The 20,222-nt window shown below is 34.2% G+C and overlaps 1 protein-coding gene and 1 pseudogene across 1 annotated transcript; both read right to left on the bottom strand.

Moving 5' to 3' along the window:
* Positions 1–1,211: 1,211 nt before the first annotated feature.
* LOC128176923 (uncharacterized) lies at positions 1,212–2,276 on the bottom strand (annotated as a pseudogene).
* Positions 2,277–5,809: 3,533 nt separating this feature from the next.
* Positions 5,810–15,069, bottom strand: LOC128178105 (ficolin-1-like). The gene is made up of 6 exons (XM_052845116.1): positions 14,729–15,069; positions 11,764–11,888; positions 11,256–11,352; positions 10,825–10,989; positions 6,328–6,609; positions 5,810–6,066 (listed from the first exon to the last, which is right to left on the bottom strand). The coding sequence occupies exons 1-5, from the start codon at positions 15,033–15,035 to the stop codon at positions 6,356–6,358; spliced, it is 948 nt and encodes a 315-aa protein (XP_052701076.1). The 5' UTR covers positions 15,036–15,069; the 3' UTR covers positions 5,810–6,066; positions 6,328–6,355.
* Between the last annotated feature and the right edge of the window lie 5,153 nt (positions 15,070–20,222).

Here is a 20,222-nt window from a genome sequence, read left to right as displayed (position 1 = left end):
TTTGAAAGTGGGGGGCCAGACTCACCCAAAACATCCTGACAAGCAAAACAAAAACAACTTCCCAAAATCTTTGCTGCGACAAAAAGTAAAGGGGAGGAGGCAGAGTATCAAATGATATCAAATTAACCATTTCATGAATTTCATATTCTAATCACTGAAAAACTAACTTTAGTTACAGAACACAATGCATGTTTGGAAGGAAAGTAAAGAATTTCAGCCTTCAGAGGGAGGATAAATTTTCGGGCAAAAAATTTCTTGATGTTCTTCGGGGTTAAATAGCAAGTGAAATGAAAAAAATTTCATAAATGTTTCCAAAACTCAGTTGATCAATCAATGGAAGGCCTTGAAAAAAAAATACAAAGAAATTAATGATGAAAACGAAAAAACCAGCAATAAAATATTCCTGGAAGTAATTAGAGCAGTTTAATTAGGTTTATGGCAATAAGGCCTCAACAAAGGACGCTTCAGAGATAAACTAAAAATCAATTATAGAATGGGACAAGGAAGAAGACGTATTAGCTGTTCCTTAAAATGAAGAAAAAAAATCGTCTACGTCAAGTGACAGAGGTTCCAAATTCACAACTCTTGCTAAAACTACGAAATTAAAATCTACATAACGCAAGACATCCGATAGCACCAAATTGATTGAGGATTTCAAAGAACAAGATAGTAATTTAAGCTTATCAACTCAATGAAAACACAACTTGAAGACAAAATGCAGCGCATTGATCGTATGCTGGAAATGTTGGAAAAGTCTTCGGACAAATATTAACTCCATAATGAACACGATTTTAGGTTTTACTTGAAGTTAAAAACTTCATGGTTTTGTCAAATTAAACTGTGCTTAAATATTGATGAACATCAAACCATTCATTTTTTATGAGTTGTAATTAATATTGTAATTCAGATATGACCATTTTTCAAAATATTGATGTTATGAACAAAAGCAATTTATCGGTTTTTCAAATGAAAATACATTTAAAGGGGCTTAACGAATCAAACATGCTAGAAAGCCTTGTTCTAATCAAAATTGTGTCCTGTGCCACTTTAGTTCTTTGTTTGGTTGAAATATACATTGAATTGTTGAAATTTTTTCTGTTTTGTTTTATCTATTTGTTAACAAAAAGTGAATTAAAGATTGACACCATTTCAGAAATCTTTTAATATCTTTAATATAATTCTTGTGTGCAACATACGCTAGAGAACCATAATCATTTCAAAAACTTCATTAAGTGCTGTCTGAATTAGCTCCATCCCTTCAGTCAACAAAAATGTTAGGGTAGGCATTAGGATGTCCATTGTCTTCATTGTCTATGAAGGCTTCATCGTCATCATATTGCAAAGCACATAAATTTTGCAAAATGCATCCTCAAATAATCAGTGAAACTATATGAGACAGCTTTCGAACAGTTATTTCTCGAAGCCTTCGAAACATTCTTTTTAAGTGCCCTTATACCTGTTCAACAATTTACATGTATCTGGCCACAGACAACATTTGATTAAATATTCATTACTGTGCATTAAGTCTTCCATTATCTCGGAAAAGTGTCATCAAACAATTCCTTCATGAACAGGCACTGTCTGCGATAATAAATTTTCAATGCATGACACATTGTCTTTCGGCTTTGACAAACAAACGAATTTCTGAGAACACGTGCATCTTGGGTGCACCCAGGCTTACCCGTGTTAGTATCTCTTATCAACATGTCACAGTCTGCAACAACCTGCATATTTTAGAAAAAGCTATTAGATAGCTCTTCATCTTACATTTATAAGTAATCAGTAAAGCAAGAGTTTTGTACAGTTTTAAGTTACCTGGTTTTTTTTATGATAAAATAGTTTACATGATGTTAACACAGTAAAAATATTCTTTACATGTACCAGCACCTGTAACTGAATTGAAGGGACATTTTTTCAGTGAAAATAATCTTTGTCACTACCAAGAGCTGAAGATTACCGAATATAGGTTCCATCTGAAAAGCCTATAATACCTGGCAATCCAGATTGGAGTTGAAATTGACTAGATAATGCCTTTTTGTTTGTTTGCATTTGGCCAGTTTATCATCTTTACTATTTACAACATGCATGGATGCAAACCTTTACATACCAGTTTATACTAGGGTTTAAAATTATTTATAAAAATTCTTATTCAAGGTTAAGTAATTATAAATTTTCGTTAACTGTTTTAATGACATTGCCACTACAATTTTATGAACTGTCGTTGTGTCGATTGCAGGTGTATTGCTAACTTCTCTAATCGTTTCCTGATTTGCCATGCACCACAGAAATACAGAAGAAAGTTTTTTTTCTTGGGCAAGATAGGCCCTCAACCACGGGGCCATGCATTATCATCAGAGAGAGAAGGTACAATCGAGTTCATGATCAAATAAAAAAATTCTATACTCACTTTGAAATATCTAAGAAATTGATTGCTATCAAGCTGTGGCACAATGTTATCTGAAAAGACTTCGAGTCTTGAAATATGGATGATCCAGTCTGCTCTATTGCAAGGAAAACAAAATATCATCTTGACGCAAGCGTCAAATGGGCCGCAAAAATATAATTGTTGTATGAATCATTGGTTGTTTACATAAAAACACACCACAAAGAAGAAAATAAAAGTTGGTTGTACTAATTTTTAAGGTAAATTTAAATATGCTTTCAGCAACTTGTTTTGAAGTTTAACATTTTACTATTATCATAAAGAATTGAGTTCGTTACTGTAAGCATTTCTAACGGTAATTGTTTGATCATTGCCATAGTATGAAGTAATGGAAAACACATTGATTTGTACAATACATGCAAAGTTCAACTCATCATTTTTCTATTGGAAATGATGTATTTCAACCCATTTCTTTTTTGTTGCATTGTTTTGAATGAAAACTTAATACATTAGTTTATATGATTTCAAGGGACCACATGATAAAATAGAAATTGATTAGTTCAAATTTTCCAGTCAATTCAAATTTTCATTTCTGTCATATTTTTGCATAAATAATTGATATGGATGTCATTTCATGATATTTTCTACCACATTTTACATGGAAATATAAAAAATACATACACAAAGTCATTTTTTGACACGGCACATAGAAATTCAAATATATCATTTATATCAAATTTAATGACATTCAGGTCTGTAGTATTCCAGGTCTTTAGTATGCCCCGCATACCGGAATTTTCCAAATAGATTATAGTCTCTATAAAAACGCCCCAAACACGACAATCTACTAAGTATGACCTATATTTCATTTACGAGTAAAACAAAAAATATGTGATATTTTTTAAAAGGCATAAAACATATTTCAACATGCAAATTTACTTTTAATTCATAAAAATATTCATGATATTAATTCTTTTGAAAAAGAACTATCCCGCAGAAACGTAGTAACAATATTTAAATGTGTATCAAATAACGGACCGCCTTCCGGCGGCCCGTAATAAAAATAATTGTTTCATCCTCAAGAAATAAATTTTCTTTCATTTGTGCTTTTTTAACTCTCTCCATTTTAGAGAGTCTCGATACTCAAGTAAAGTCATTTCCGTCTAACTCTACGTGCGTATCTCGAGTTTCGTATCACGAGTTAAAACTCGAGCACGGCGAGAAAAAGCTCTCTGATGGTTGTAAGCATCTCTTCTGATGATGTATCTGCCATTTTGGATGACAGCACCAAGTTTTACAGGGTCCATTTGAACAACACATGCTGTTTGTTGCAAAATGTATTACCATTTTAGCTAGAAAGACAGATTTCCTTAAGCCCTGTTCCTTGCCATAGCCACACAAATTCCCGAGAGGCTGGAAGAGTCTGCATGAAGGTCAAGATGAGTCCATCCAGCGAAGACCTTTGGAGTTGAGCCCAGCTTTTTAATATCCGTGGACCACGCAAAAGATGATTTCAAAGAGCCAGAGATCAAATTGTTTGCGGATTGTTTGGATATTTCCCCAGCTCCCAGTTTGGAGTCCAGAAGAAGAGTAGTTAAGAGAAACAATCTTAGAGAACCATCCTGTCAGAAAGAGGCTGTGGCTGGGTGAAAAGAAATCTTCTCTAGTGTATCTAGTTACTACCATGCTTCCAGACCATCAACGGTTTCCTCCCCGCCATTCTCAGTCACTGGGTCGGGGTGAAAGTGGTTGGCACGGAGACGGGTGGTGATGCGAGGTGAAGCACAACCACTGCAGCTGACATCGATGGCATGGCTGGATGGGACTTCTTGGGACCATTAAGGAACCAAGCTGGCAGACGACTAAGAGGAGCAGACAAGGCTGGCAAACCTCTTGTTGAAAAGGAGAAGCAGACACGGACAGGACAGCCGGGGTTGATTCTGGAAACTGTGACATCAACCGAATCGACACTCATTTCTAAGTGTAATTCTTGAAAATCAAAACAAATATGTAATTCTGTGACAAAGATCCCAATTTGGTAACCTGTCCCAGCATTTATAGATTAAGAGGTTCAAAACATACATATTAGGTGTTAATGTATCATTGGTGCTATCATTTAACGGGTTTAAAATAATCACATTTTCTAATCATTTTCTTAAGGACATAAAATGCTATTTTGAAATCTGTGGTGCATTAAATAAAAAAAACTGCGAAAACCTATCTCTACTCAAATATGTTCTACCATTTAAATTATTGTTATAAGGAATTAGTTTGGAAATCTTTAACAATCAATAGTATTTCAATTAGACTTATAGGCATACGCAATTCGATTACATACATGTACAATGGTAATTGTTTTAAAAGAATGTTATATTTAATACTCTCTTTAGTAAAGGTTTTGGTTACAGTCCAAGGACGCATACACACGAGTATGTGAGTGGAGGGGGGGGGGGGGTCTATGATATAATATGCGATTTTGATAGTTTTATAAATGTATATAGCATTTACTTATATTGTATAATATTAAGAAATACTATTATATTATTAGGAGAGCAAGTGCAACGCTTAATGATATAAAAGTTTGTATCATTAGAGGTTGACCATGTAGCTTTTGGCTTGCTTCATTACGCGTTAGGTCTGATGTGCGTATGCACCGCTTAATGATAGAATTGTATTATTAAGCGGAGATTTATCATTAGCGGTTGATTTCAACTACAGTATGAATGCAATAATTTAGAATTAGGGGTTGCAATTGATAATTGATAATGATTTGTATCACTAAGCGGTGTTTGTTTATTTGAGGTTGATACATGAAATTCATCCTCTAATGCAATAAACTTATATCATTGTAAGTCAACGATGTACCTTTTTGTGTTTTTCTCTAATATCATTATTAATTGGTGAATGTAATTTAACAGTTAATGATATAATTTTGAAATTGTATCATAATTGGACGACTTGGTAGTTTGTTAACGATACAATTATTCCATTAGGGGTCAGGGTGTTGACACTAATGCAACTTATATATATATATATATATATATATATATATATAGATAGATATAGATAGATATAGATATATAGATAGATATAGATATAGATAGATAGATAGATATATAGATATATATATATATATATATATATATATATATATATATATATATATATATATATATATATATATATATATATATATATATAGTTAAAGGATACTATATCATTAGAGGTCGATGGATTCAGAATGTCCTATTATTAATGAATCTCCTAATAAATTGTCGATAAGGATTATGGATTCCATTATGCCGTTGTTTAAAAAAATTCCGCTTTCTTGGGTGATTCATGCGGAATATGAAGGTGGCTACATTACTGAAAAAACGCAATATCGGGTTATGTTACTTTCATGAATCATCAAAAGGCCTTAAATAATTATATTTACATTCTTTCTTTAAAACAATACTAATTACTAATACATTGTTCGTAAAAAGTAAGAAATATTAACTAAAAAATTGTAAATGTACATCAAAACGTTAGATAACAGAAGCAGCAAAATAGTCTTTTGTGGGAATTTGAGTCAGAGATGATCATGAATATTTCGTGCAGTCCGTGATTTTTTCTTAGGTTGCTGATGGTTTCAACCATTGATAAAAATGGCATGGAGAGTTCAGTCCTGTAGGTTTTCTGAGCTATGAAATACAATAAATTTCAGTAAGAAATGGAGAGAAACATACATGTTGGATGTAAATTTAACTTGCGATATAAATGTATCATTAATTAGCAATGTCATTTTGCTATAAACAATCTAATACTTCGAAACGTTGGATATTTAAAACATCTAAAAAGTATTAAATTTAATATCACTATATAATTATTATACTATGAGAGTTTTTTTAAATTCGTGATATTGAGGAAACTGTTGCCGATAACAGTCGAAAACTCTCTCTTACTTCCTTTCTTTCTTGTTTATTTAGCAGATTAGCTTCGCCTGATCATCATAGATGTTTTCTGAATCATTTCCCCCGTGCTTAATAGAGGGTACCAAGGTTGATTCCAAGATGGCGATCCGTACGGTCCATTCAGGTAGGCGTCGTGACAGATATTGAACCACCATCCTCCAGAGTGATCCCTGGCACAATGGCCGTTAATATGGTTGTCATTGTCTCTGTCCAGTGTACAGAACATTGCTCCATTGATATCATCCCCTGCTGGTATTTGACTCATCCGATTACCTTTAGTCAAAAACAGAGTTTTAGTAAATACATGTATCGGTAAAATAACTTCTGTGATTAGGTTTTAATTTTAATTATATTCTCCCTCACTACGTTCGTCCGAATATTAAACAATAAAGTGCTAAATGAATAAAACCAACAAGTACTACATAGGTACGCTGCTCGCTAGCGTTTAGTCTCTGCCACGTGCGCAGCACTGCTCACCGTACTGTTTTTTGCAAGTTGCTCAGTGAGCCCCGTTAAGGTATTCACAATTAAATTACTCTGCTTTTCGAGTGCTTTGTTTAATTAGGAACTAAATAACTAAACTGCCTCTTCGTTTTATAGTCCTAAATCAACACTTTCCATGTCATCTGCAGCCATTTTAACTACTACTACTAGCGAGCGAGCTTAGAGTGCCACGCCACTGCATGGTCCTACTATTTATATTACCTGACCACGTGACCCGAAACCCATTCGAGTATGTATGAAAACCCATCACGCACATAATTTTAAAAATTTCGCTTATCCGATGTTTAACGACAGTAAGAAGGAATTATAAACCAAATACTCTATCTATCGTTTTCAGTGGACAAAGTTCAGAACACTTGCTCCGAATGCAGACATTCAGCCTACACAGATCCCGACGGAATTATTCAACCTCTTAGACCCCACGTAGATGCGATTTTATCTGCTGCCATAGCTTAAAACACAGCTGATACACACCAGCGCGGTCTCGAGTCATTTGGTACATTTCGTAATAAATTTTCCTTACCGCTACTTTGGCCACCACCAGTCCACCAGTTAGTTAATTATATTGCATACTTAGCATCAAACTCCATTTCATATTCAACTGCAAGATGTTATATTAGCGGTATAAGCTATCAGCTCCAATTGCAAGGCCACACTGACCATACAAAATCATTTATCGTCAAAAAGATGCTCGAGGGAATGCATCGCTTGAATCCCTCCAAAGATATTAGAGCACCAATAACTTTACCCCTGTTAGGCCAACTTGTTACTGCATTGTCTTCTGTTTGTGCTAACTCTTATGAAACTACACTGTTTGCAACCGCATTTGAACTAGCCTTCTTTGCATTGCTGAGAGTGAGTGAATTTACTGTGTCGAGTAGGAATGCAGTGGTGTTACTTGAGACTGACATTCATTTATTAGACTCTGAAATCATGGTTCAGATTAAGGACTCTAATACTGACCAACTGGGCAAGTGTGCCACAATCCAAATACCTCTAAACACACAAACAACAACATTATTTACTCATTTGAATCAATACCTATCAATAAGACCTAATGTTTCAGGCCCATTCTTCTGCCACTTGAATGCAAAACCCCTAACATCATATCAGTTTACTTCAATCCTACACAAAACAATAAAATTCATTGGTCTGGATACCACATCTTTTAAATCCCATTCATTTCGCATTGGTAGTGCAACGCATGTGTTTCTACAGGGTATACCTGAAGAAGAAATTAAGATCAAAGGCCGTTGGAAATCGAATGCCGTTTATTTATGCATTCGAATATAAGTACATGTACCTCGCAACACAAAATAATACTGTTTTCTAATAGTATGCTAAGTTTGCAGGTACCCCTACTACAGTATCGATAATGGGTTCATCCTTGATCTGCTACGCCTATCAGTACTCATTTACCAATTACAAAAATCAGGACCTACATCTGGAGCCTCACAATATTTCCATAAGGTGGTTTGGCAAGAAAGGAATGGTGTGGGAGGACGTTGAGCCAGGCTTTCGTGATCTAGTCCAACAGTTTGGTTATCCAGATGTACTAATGAATCATTGTGGGGGTAACAGTATTGGTACTATGTCCTTCCGTCGCCTTCAAAAATACATGAAACTGACAGTTGCCAATATCCACTCTATGCGGCCAAATTGTAGAATTATTTGGTCACAGATCTTGCCAAGAAAATATTACCGTCATATATTCTCGCACATAGCAGCAGAAAAAGCACGCGTTAATTAGGATCAACAGTTCCATGTCAAACTTCGTCAATGCTAGACATGGGGGCTATATCAATTACCCAGATTTACAAAAATGCAACTCAAATTTATACCCTGATGGCACTCATCTCTCTGATTGTGCTCAATCTTTATTTTTGAACGGTATTCAATCTGGCTTTTACAAAATATTGCTTGAAAACCTTGACACTTTTCCTCCTTTACATTCATGAAGCAGTTTTGTCATGGCATGTGCAAAATTTGCCCGCTTGTGGCGGATGTCCGCAACCATTATGCAAGTCATCTTGATGCTTTCGTACATATGGCCGAATTTTGCATGAAGCCCCGCCGCAGATTCTGTTTATTTCCAGTGTCTCTGGCCAATAATATGGGCTTCCGTCATTTTGTCATTGTTTTTCTTCGTCATATACTATTGAAAAAGTCTGCGTAGGCCATTGTGCATAATACATTGACTGACATTGAATTTTTGTCATTTAACCAAATTGAACATTTATCAAACTTCATTGATCATTTTTGTTGTGACCGTTGTTTAACCATTGATACCTCAATTCATTGTTCATTGAAGTCTTATTCTATATATTGTATTCTTTGCCATTTATTATTATACTAAAGTAAAGCCATGACAAAAAACTGCCAACACGTGTTTGTTATTCTATTCTGTTGAAATAATGCCTTCATACTTATTTGAGCTTTTTTGGCCTAATAGTTTTCAAGAAGAAGCTTTTTAAAGATTTTCTCTATATATTCCTATGTAAACAGACATCCACCCATTGTGGCCCCACCCTACCCCCAGTCGACCAGGATTTGAAGAAATATGAATCCACACTACCTGATGATGTTTCCGCACAATTTCTAGCTTTTCTTGCTATGTGCTTTTTGAGAGAAAATTTTTTTTAAATACCAACAAATTTGGACTTTAATTTAAACAAACGTTAATCCCCTTCATTAGGTGATCCTTTGTGCAAAGTTAGGTTAAAATCGGCCCAGCTGTTCTGAAGAAGAAGATGAAAATGTAATAAAGTTTACGACAACGACGCCTACAACAGACAGCGGACAAATCTGAGCTAAGAACTATAGATTGGGCTCAATGACAATGACTAGAAAATGGGGTCGCATACCGTCATGCAGCATATATAGCGAGAGTTATACAAATACGGGGTTTGCTCAGGAAAACATAGATTCAACAGCAAAATGCATGAGAATGCTAAAGAAAAGATTATACATGCATTCGTGTTTTGTTAGCATAAGCTTTCATTGGAAGGAACTATGTAATGGCAAAAGACAATGGATTTGTTTTTAAAAAAATGTTAAGAAGCACTTGGAAGTTTAAATGTTTCCTTTTGTGAAAGACGAGTTAACAGTTGTGAGCAGCCTACTTGACGAATTATATGCAGTTTAATGTATTTGAAATGCAGGAGTAAAGCACAAATCGACAGCTGTTCTGGACGTGTTCCGTAGTGACAATACATGTTTTTAAAAGCTGAATTTGATCATCCACGCTCCCATAACTAGCTTTTCAATACGTAATATATTTTATACTATAAAACTGTAAATTCTTTTTTCCTATAGGTGGACCAATTCTTTGTCTCCTGACATTGAAAATCTGTGATATAAGTATGTTAGAGGTTATCTAAGTTCTCCATTTAGAATTGTTTTCATATATTTTTTTTTCAATAAATCTTTACATAAGAAAAAAATGATAAATTCGCACTGTTAAGTTAGATATGTGTATGATCTACTATAATTATAATTATAATACTTCACTTTATTAACTTTACTTTGTAAAAATATAAATGTATAAGGTATCCTCATTTTTTTTGCTACATAGTTACCGATCCAGGGGGCCCCTGGCACCCCAGGTCAGGTATACAAAAAGGGCCTCTGCGGAGGTATTACCTCAAGCAATTTGTATGTAATTTCAAATAAAATCATTAAAAAAAAAAAAAAAAAAAGTTCTCTATTTCATGGTGAATTTTTAAACCTCTGGTTTGGTATCATAATACAAACGGGCAAAAAGGTTTATTCAAAAACGGTTATATAAAAAATCAACACATTTCCTCACCCAAACAAACTATTTCTAGAGGCCTTTCACGAATAATAAAAGGATAAGAGTTGCTTACATCGACAATTTAAATAACTACTTTTCTGCCTTCGTTGTTATATTTTAGAGATTTTCAACTTCAACTTTTAGAGATAGAGTTTATAAAGTCACGTTCGTTATAGTGAGTGATAACATACCGAGAGTTCCAGTGGCCTGTCCTCCTATAAAAAGCCTGTAATTATCAGCTTCACTCGAAATTGAGAATATTTCGTACAGTTCAAAAAAAGTTGTTCCGTTATTAAGGGTGATTGAAATGTACAATGAGCTGGAGTTTTTCGTCAATTCGTGAATGACGTCATTACCTACAAATACATAAATGAAATACTTGTCCTCGTAATGTAATACTCTTTATCATAGACTATGTTTATATAACACTACTTTTCACAAATTAGTTAAGTCAACTAGAAAACATTCTTGAATGCTGGAAATATTGTTTGATTAAATTGAATACATTTTAGACAAGCAAAATATGTCGTAAAGCTTAAAAAAACCACAATTATTTACTAGTACGATTTTTAATTATATAAACGATTTGAACAATACATGAACAATCGGAATAAACGCTCACCAATCCAGTATTCACCGACAGACGACCCAAATCCATTCTTATAATCGGCCCAGTTCCTGTTGAAATTTTCAGACCCATCAAAACGATTCTGAATAAGCTATGAAATTGGGAAAGAAAATACTATTTTACAAAATCAGAGATTTTGAAACCTGAAAATAGAAATTGTACTAACTGTATTCTTTTTAACTTAATAGTTTTGTAGTCATCATCAATGCAGTAAGTTAATAAAAAATTTGCATCAGAGTACATCAAGACTTATGTATTTAAGTTATGATTTCCAAATCTGATGTTTGTAGAAATATATATGACAACCAATAAAAGAGAATACTATTTATCTATATAGTTGGAACTGTCAGCATGATCAGTTTTGTGTTATCATTCGATTCATGTATTTCTTTGCCCTCGGGCGATAGAAGCTTTGTATTTAATGTGCTATTCACAGCCAAACGACAAAAGAAACTACACAATTCAATGTTGTGTTTTATTGTTTTAATGAAAAAAAACTTACTGTCCAGCCTCCTCCCATTATTTTCATATCGCAGACGACATCAGTTTTAGCGCCTCCTGTCGGGTAAATTGTGTATACACCGGAACAAGTGTGTCCAGTCTGGAACAGCGCCAGACAGTCTTTGGCTAAGTAAAGAAACGACGCAAAAAGTATTGTTATTACTTTATTGTTGATAGTGGAAGTTTTAGCCAAGTGAAGCAGAAGACAGGAACATTTTTATTTTCTTATAGAAGTAAACGATGGAAGTTTCTTTTAGGTATGTCCATTGAATCCAAGATATTAAAGTAAAAACCAACAATAGGCATTAATTTTGATATTAAAAAAGTCCATCTTAGAAATTATCATTAATGCATGTAACGATGATTTTTTCTTCTTTTTTTTAACACCAGACTTGTTTGATATGTATATGTAAAGCTATTATATTAAAACCCAAACTAAAATCAAATCATAATTTTAAAAGCGATGACAAAATTATTTCAACATATATTGCCTTGCCCCCCCCCCTTTCACAATGCAGCCTTTTAATATTGTCATATCCTAGCGTATTTAATATCTGAGCAATTGCGAAACTGTTTTGGAGGATATGTATTAATGATTGCATTTCATGAAATAAATTGGTTTATTTAATCATGTTTATTTGGGAAAAAATTGTTATTTTGAGGAAACAAACGATCTTTATTTTTTTTTTTTTTATAAAAGCTAACGTATTGTGCTACCACTTTAGAATACATCTAAATTAGTAGAGAGAATATGACTGTATATATACGTGTTTATGTTTCTATGGAGTTCATTGTATATTCTCGACACAGCAACATACCCGCCATGTGCAAATACACACTCTCTTTAGATAAATATACACAGCCTACCAAAAATACGATATAGTTTTGCCAGAGGGTTGTTATACAAAGACTATAAAGACGACAGAATCATACCCTTTATAAAACATTTAGTAGTTATGCCTATGAGTATTTTTAAATTCAGAAAAGACCGTCAGAAATTGAAATATTTTATGATTCTATAGATAAATGAAAGGTGTCCTTTAATGTCTGTTATTTGTTGACTTTTCATCTGCGAAATTCCATAAGCCGTGTCATTATCATCATCAGTTACATAAACGCCTAAAGACCCACCAGAGCTAGTAATAACAAGAGGCCCAGGGGCCACATCGCTCACCTGAGCAACAATTGCCTTAATTCTGATCAAATTAGCATTACAGTATCAAAATATCTTGACAACTAAGTACAGTAGATCTTGCTAAAAAAAAAAATTGAAAATCTGCCAATTTTTATCCACCTCTTTCTTTTGGTAAATACCAAGCCCCTTTTGTTGTTGTACCTGTAAAAAGAGTTTTCTCTATTCCTATATACCCCACCCCCTTTTTGTGGCCCCACTTTTCTCTAGGGTATCATGGTTTCATCAAACTTATATCTGCATAACCTGTGCTTTCACACTAAGTACTGAGTTTTGGACCGAAAAACTTTCCCAGAATATTTTTAAAGATTTTCTCTATATATTCCTATGCAAAAATTCAAACCACCATCACGGCCCCACCCTACCACTAGGGACTGTGATTTTGAATTTACACTCCCCGAGGATGCCTCTACACAAATTAAAGCTTTTCTGGCCAAATGGTCTTTAAAAAGAAGATTTTTAAAGATTTTCTCTATATATTCCTATGTAAGTTCATCCCCCACTGTGGCCTCATCATACCACTGGACTATTATTTTACCAAACTTGAATCTATAGGATTTGGAAATGCTCTCACTCAGATTTGGGCTTTCCTGGCCAAATAGTTTTTGAGAAGGAGATTTTTTAGAGATTTTCTCTATGTATAAAAATGTATCCCCCATTGTGGCCCCACCCTACCCCCAGGGACTATGATTTGAACAAACTTGAATCTACACTTTCTGAGGATGCTTCCATTTTAATTTGATCTTTTCTGGCCTAATTGTTTTTGAGAAGAAGATTTTTATAGATTTTCTCTATATATTCCTATGTAAAACTTGATCCCCCGATTTTGGCCCCACCCTACCCCCGGGGACCATGATTTGAACAAACTTGAATCTACACTATCTGAGGATGCTTCCACTCAAATTTGAGCTTTCCTGGCCTAATAGTTTTTGAGAAAAAGATTTTTAAAGATTTTCTCTATATATTCCTATGTAAAACTTGATCCCCCAAATGTGGCCCCACCCTACCCCCGGGGACCATGATTTGAACAAACTTGAATCTACACTACCTGAGGATGCCTCCACACAAGTTTTAACTTTTCAGGCCAAATAGTTTTTGAGAAGATTTTTGAAAAATACCAACAAATTTTCAATAATTCTCAGTTATCTCCCCTTTAAAGAGGGCGTGGCCCTTCATTTGAACAAATTTGAATCCCCTTCACCTAGTGGTGCTTTGTGCCAAAATTGGTTGAAATCTGCCCAGTGGTTCTTAAGAAGAAGATGAAAATGTGAAAAGTTAACAACGACGACGACGACAACGACAACGACAGACAACGGACAAATTGTGATCAGAAAAGCTCACTTGAGCCTTTGGCTCAGGTGAGCTAAAAACTTTTAGTTTTATGTTACAGAATTGTCACTATATTTAAATGTATTGTGCCAGGGAATAAAGGAAAGTAAAGTTTCCATCTTTCACATTCCAGAGTAACTTTTTTAATACTCTCGATAACAATCTGTTACAATACAATGTTCTGATCTACATGTCACTGTCCCCCTAACCCAAATTCTCTAATAATGTCTTTTACGAATACTGCTGAAATTATTCGCAGAGATAACGACAGAATCATATAGATTAAAAAAAACCTTTATAAAATAGTTAGTAGTAATGCCTTTGAGTATTTAATTTAGAAAAGACCGCCAGAGATTGAAATATTTTATTATTTTATTTATATTTGATATGTCAAATGCATGTGCAGTGATTTTTTAAAAATATTATATGAATATATTTTCCATACCTTCACGAGATACACGATAGTACCTCCATCCAGCGTCTGTAACAGACATGTTACCAACATCACAAATTACATGTAATCGACATTGTTCCTTTTGACGATTATACCCAAAGCAGTTGCAGCTGTTGATACACAAAGATCCACAAAATGAGAGTGAGGATGCCTTAGCTTCTTGTAACAAATGTGTTGTTCCAACCTTATTTTCTATTTCAGGAATGACCGAATAAAATGCCTCACACGATAAACAAAAATTTAACTTTAGCACAAACGAATAGAAAATAATTGTCAGAAACTTAAAAAAAGAAGTCATATCTGTAGGTTTCGCTTTCGGAAAAAAAATTGAATACAGCTATAAAGTTCCAATGCTTAAAAAGTTTTGAATTGGATTTTAGATATTCTAAAAAAATCAATATGAGAGTGCCATTGTATGAAATACCTGAAATCTCGTCTTCACGTGGACTTGCAATTGATTCATACGCCCTATCAGCATCAGTAGCCGTATACAATATCGCGTAATGATTATTTTGTTAATCGGTAAGAATAAGTAAAATGCTATTGATCGTTTTTAAATTTCAATATACATTTAAGCTTATCTAAAAGAAAATATCACATTGACAGCTAGGGATATAAAAAATAATATATTTCAAGAGTTGCATTTCAAAGATATACATGGATGATATATTAACCCTCAAAAAATTTAATCACATTAAATTCTCATTAGATTCTGTTGTATCAATAGTTCGATTTAGTTTATTATGCTAAGACACCCCCCCCCCCCCCCCCCGTCCAATGAGGAAAAGAAGACATGGCATTATAGAATGTGCAATTAAGAGCAACATATATAACATTACACTAGAAAGCTCACTGGTATTATGGCAATTAAGCCTGGATCAAGATGATATAGGCTTAAGTTAAGTTCAAATATATCAATTCACTTGCATACCTTTCTGATTTATGTAAATAGTGCTCAGAAGTTAGGTTTACTCTCAATCAGGTATTTGGTAGGTTTAAATGGATATTTAAAATACTGTGGTTTTATTAATATTCAAGGGTATCAATTTTCGTGGATATAGTGAAAATCACAGTTTCAAGGACACGTAAATTCGTGGCCAATGACCCTATCAATACTAAATGTTAATAGAAATTGTACTTCAATGGACATTAAATTACGTAGATCAACTTTACAACGAAAACTGGTATTCAAAGAATATTGATGAAACCATAGTAGATGGACTACTTTTTTTATGAGGTTGACAAAAGTTTAAATATTAATTGTGGGCATCAATTCTTGTGGTTAAAAAAAATCACAATTGCAAGGAAAAACATGGCAATTGATTCAATCAATACAATATGCTTTTAGAAATTGCACTTTAATGAATATTCAATTTAGTGTGTGGATCACTTCAACAAAATAAATACACGAAAAGTGCTAATCAACAAATACTGGTGAATCCAAAGTATTCGGAGAGAGAAAGTGAAGGAGATTAAATAAACCATTTATATAATACCGAGGAGGAATTTATTGATAGATTTTGTCAAAGAAAAGAATATGTAATTGCACTTTTAAAAGTAATTTGGGGAATATCAGGAGCGAAAAGAAAAGAAGCTATCGAAAAAAACTTCATCGACATCAATTCTAAACCAATTACTATTTCATTTACGGTTTTATTGCACTGGGTATTTTCTCAGAGTTTCAGAAGATTTTTTTGAAGTTTTGCTTCATGCATTGTTAAGCCGGTGTATCGTGCACTTGCATCATATTGCAAAAATATGTTGCATTCCATAAGAAAATAAACTACAAGAAATTCAAAACAATTTCTGAATCACAGCGGTATTCAGGAAATAGTTGGTGCAACAGATTGTACACGTGTTCCCATTCTATTACCTGAGAGGTCGAAATTAAAAAAACAAGAGGCCCATGGGCCACATCGCTCACCTGAGGAACAAGAGGTATGATAAAATCAGCTCAATGGAGTCATAATACAAACTATCTGGACAATGTACAATAATTCATGTAAATCCTGTATAAATAAAATCCATTTTCCCCTGGATATTCTTATGTTTATAATCATTAGTCCCTTTTCTAACAGGATGATTTTATAGTCATATCATTTGTTGAGTATTGCAGATCTAAAAAAGATCCCTAACAATAGTTTATATATGGGATATAAACGTACATTAAACTCTGAACCTTCTCGTGAGGCCAAAGAATTGTCCTGGGGCCAAAGTCTTAACAATTATAAAGAATCATCTGGCTGATTAGTTTTTGAGAAGATTTTTAAAGATTTACCCTATATATTCCTTTGTTAAACTTTGACCCCCCCCCATTGTGGCCCCACCCTACCCCTGGGGATCATTATTTTCACAACTTTGAATCTACACTACCTGAGGATGCTTTCACACAAGTTTCAGCTTTCCTGGCTGATTAGTTTCTGAGAAGAAGATTTTTAAAGAATAACTCTGTTTATTCCTATGTAAAACATCGACCTCCCATTGTGGCCCAAACCTACCCCCCGGGGTCATGATTTTTTTACAAATTTGAATCTACACTACCTGAGTATGCTTCCACACAAGTTTTAGCTTTCCTGGCTAATTAGTTTCTGAGAAGAAGATTTACTGTATATAATCATATGTTAAACTTCGATCCCCCATTGTGGCCCCAACCTACCACTAGGGGCCATGATTTTCACAACTTTGAATCTACACTACCTGAGGATGCTTCCACACAAGTTCCAGCTTTGCCGGCGAAATAGTTTCTGAGAAGAAGATTTTTAAAGATTTACTGTATATATTCCTATGTTAAACTTCGATCCCCAATTGTGGCCCCACCCTACCCCCGGGGGTCATGATTTTCACAACTTTAAAATTTACACTACCCGAGGATGCATCCACACAAGTGTCAGCTTTCCTGTCTGATTATTTTCTGAGAAGAAGATTTTTAAAGATTTACTGTATATATTCCTATGTAAAACGTCGATCCCCTATTGTGGCCCCTCCCTACCCTCGGGGGTCATGATTTTCACAAATTTGAATCTTCACTACCTAAGGATGCATCCACACAAGTGTCAGCTTTCCTGGCCGATTAGTTTATGAGAAGAAGATTTTTAAAGATTTACTTTTTATATTCATATGTTAAACTTCGACCCTCCATTGTGGCCCCACCCTACCCCCAGGGGTCATGATTTTCACATCTTTGAATCTACACTACCTGAAGATGCTTCCACACAAGTTTCAGCTTTCCTGGCTGATCAGTTTCTGAGAAGAAGATTTCTTAAGAGTTACTCTATATATTCATGTTAAACTTCGACCCCCCATTGTGGTCCCATCCTCAGGTGAGCTAAAAAGGTTAAGTTTACAATTCAATAAGCATTAGTGGGTTTCTGGAAGAACAGATTTTGAAAATTTTCGTAATAAATATTGACAATTTTTTTTATACTTTTTTAATCTTTAGCTTTTAAGATCTGTGTTCAAACATAGAATTGTGAGCAAATCTCTGTATCTTGCTTATAATTCGAAGCTTAACACTCATATATGGTTAGTAAGTAGAAATTGTAAACAACATGCACTACATGTATAACAAATAAAGAAAACAATTTATTTTTTCGAAATGAATCATATATATATATACATGGATATACCTACATATTTCCGTAAGCGATATTAAACTCTATTTAAACTGAATAAACTAGAGAAAATGCCGATCATCTCAACAAAACCTATTGCATTAATCTACCATTACGCAAAAGATAATGCCGAATTGCCGATAGAATGAATTGTATTTCAGTACTATTCTCTTTTGAGAAGTGGACAGGCATAGCCTACATCCGTGGATGTAGGCTATGCCTGTCCACTTCTCAAAAGAGAATATTTCAGTACCCCTACATCAGACTTTGCTTAATATGCGCAGGTAAACAGTTAACGTAACTGTTTGATTTACCGAAGTCTCTGATTGATTGGATACGAAAAATCACGAAATACAGACGATAGTTTCCAGGTTACAAAGCATAAATAATGAAAACGAAACGAAAATCAGAACAAGCTAACACCAACGTCATGTGTGAAAACTGTCAACGCATTGAAATATTTAGCCTCAATTTACTTCACAAAATCGGCACCAATATATTTTTCATGTTTCAAAACTTCCCTTCATACGCGAACTGTTGCACAACAAGCAAATTCATCATAGTCAGATCGACCCTTTTTCGTATAATGTCATGGCTGCTTTAAACAAAGAACCTCGTTTTAGAAGTATGGAATACGAGTCTTGGTAAAATGGGTATGCAAACCCGGGCCGTGGCAAAATAAATGCCAGGGCAGATCGGCAATTGTCAATTCCAAATACGCATTATTTTGCAGCAATATCTACAGCAAATACAAATATACTAGTCCATCAAATATCCTGAAATTTTAATGAGATTGGCAGATTAATAACTGCCAATCTTTTGTTTTGCCCAGGCCAAGTCTTGCCTACCCATTTTACCGGATGCCGAGCCCGATTGAAATACGCCTTTCCTTTATTATTATTTTCGTAATAACTTCGATTTGAAACAAAATTACCACTTAATTTTTGCAATTTATATTTTCCTTCCCATAAGGATAATTTATGCTAAACTACGTTGAATTTGCCTCGGTAGTTCTTGAGAAGAAGATTTTTAAAAATGCACCCCCCTTTTTCTACAGTTTCAAGGTTTTCTCCGCTTTGAATACAGATCAGACTTTAATTTTTGCAATTTATATTCGCCCTCCCATAAGGATGCTTTGTGCCAAATTTGGTTGAAATTGGATAAGCAGTTTTAGAGAAGAAGTTCAAAATGTAAAAAGTTTACAGACGGACAGACGGACAGACGGACGGACGGACAGACGAACAGACGGACGACGGACAAAATGTGATCAGAATAGCTCACTTGAGCTTTCAGCTCAGGTGAGCTAAAAAGGTAAACTTAAGGACTCATTTCACCATTAACGTCAGAGCAATTTGTGACCAAGATCTTTTGCTAGCATTTGTTGTTGCAAAGAGGCCTGGAATTACCAATGATAGTAGAATCTTTGAAAACAGTAACGGCTCTTTAAGCCTAATAGATGTCATTTTACGGATATTTAGAGATATTACAATTTTTTTAAAATTCCTAGATAATTTGCATTCACAAACAATCGATTTCGCAATAGAAACTGACTTATTGTATAATCGCTGTAAAGATTCTGACATGTTATCAAGAAAACTGCTTTCAAAGTTACTTATTGAAAATTTCATTTTTTTTCATATTTTTGTGATATATCATACACGTGGACATAGACTTGTGTTACTTGAAGAAATAATCTTAAAATAACGTTATTTTACTTTACTTTTCAGGTCATAATAGTAAATGAAAGATGTCTACAGATCATATATAACAATTTGAGAGAAGAAAGCTATTGTAGTTTTTTTTAAATCTTCTTCGAAGTGCGGAAAATGACAGTTTCCTATATCTCTATGCTACTATATTAAATTTTTGGGCTT

Source organism: Crassostrea angulata, chromosome 3 (assembly GCF_025612915.1).
Source record: "Crassostrea angulata isolate pt1a10 chromosome 3, ASM2561291v2, whole genome shotgun sequence".
Classification (NCBI taxonomy): Eukaryota; Metazoa; Mollusca; class Bivalvia; order Ostreida; family Ostreidae; genus Magallana; species Magallana angulata.
The sequence above is the reverse complement of the archived record's forward strand: the minus strand, read 5'-3'. Positions and strand labels throughout refer to the sequence as shown.

Bases quoted from the DNA above. Each gene is read 5' to 3' on its own strand.
- LOC128178105 (XM_052845116.1), bottom strand. From the start codon at position 15,035: ATGACTTCTTTTTTTAAGTTTCTGACAATTATTTTCTATTCGTTTGTG. The intron at 10,990-11,255 runs GTGAGCGTTTAT...ATGTATTTGTAG, and splicing joins TGTCGGTGAATACTGGATTG to GTAATGACGTCATTCACGAA. The intron at 6,610-10,824 runs GTATGTTATCAC...TTTTGACTAAAG, and splicing joins ACAGGCCACTGGAACTCTCG to GTAATCGGATGAGTCAAATA.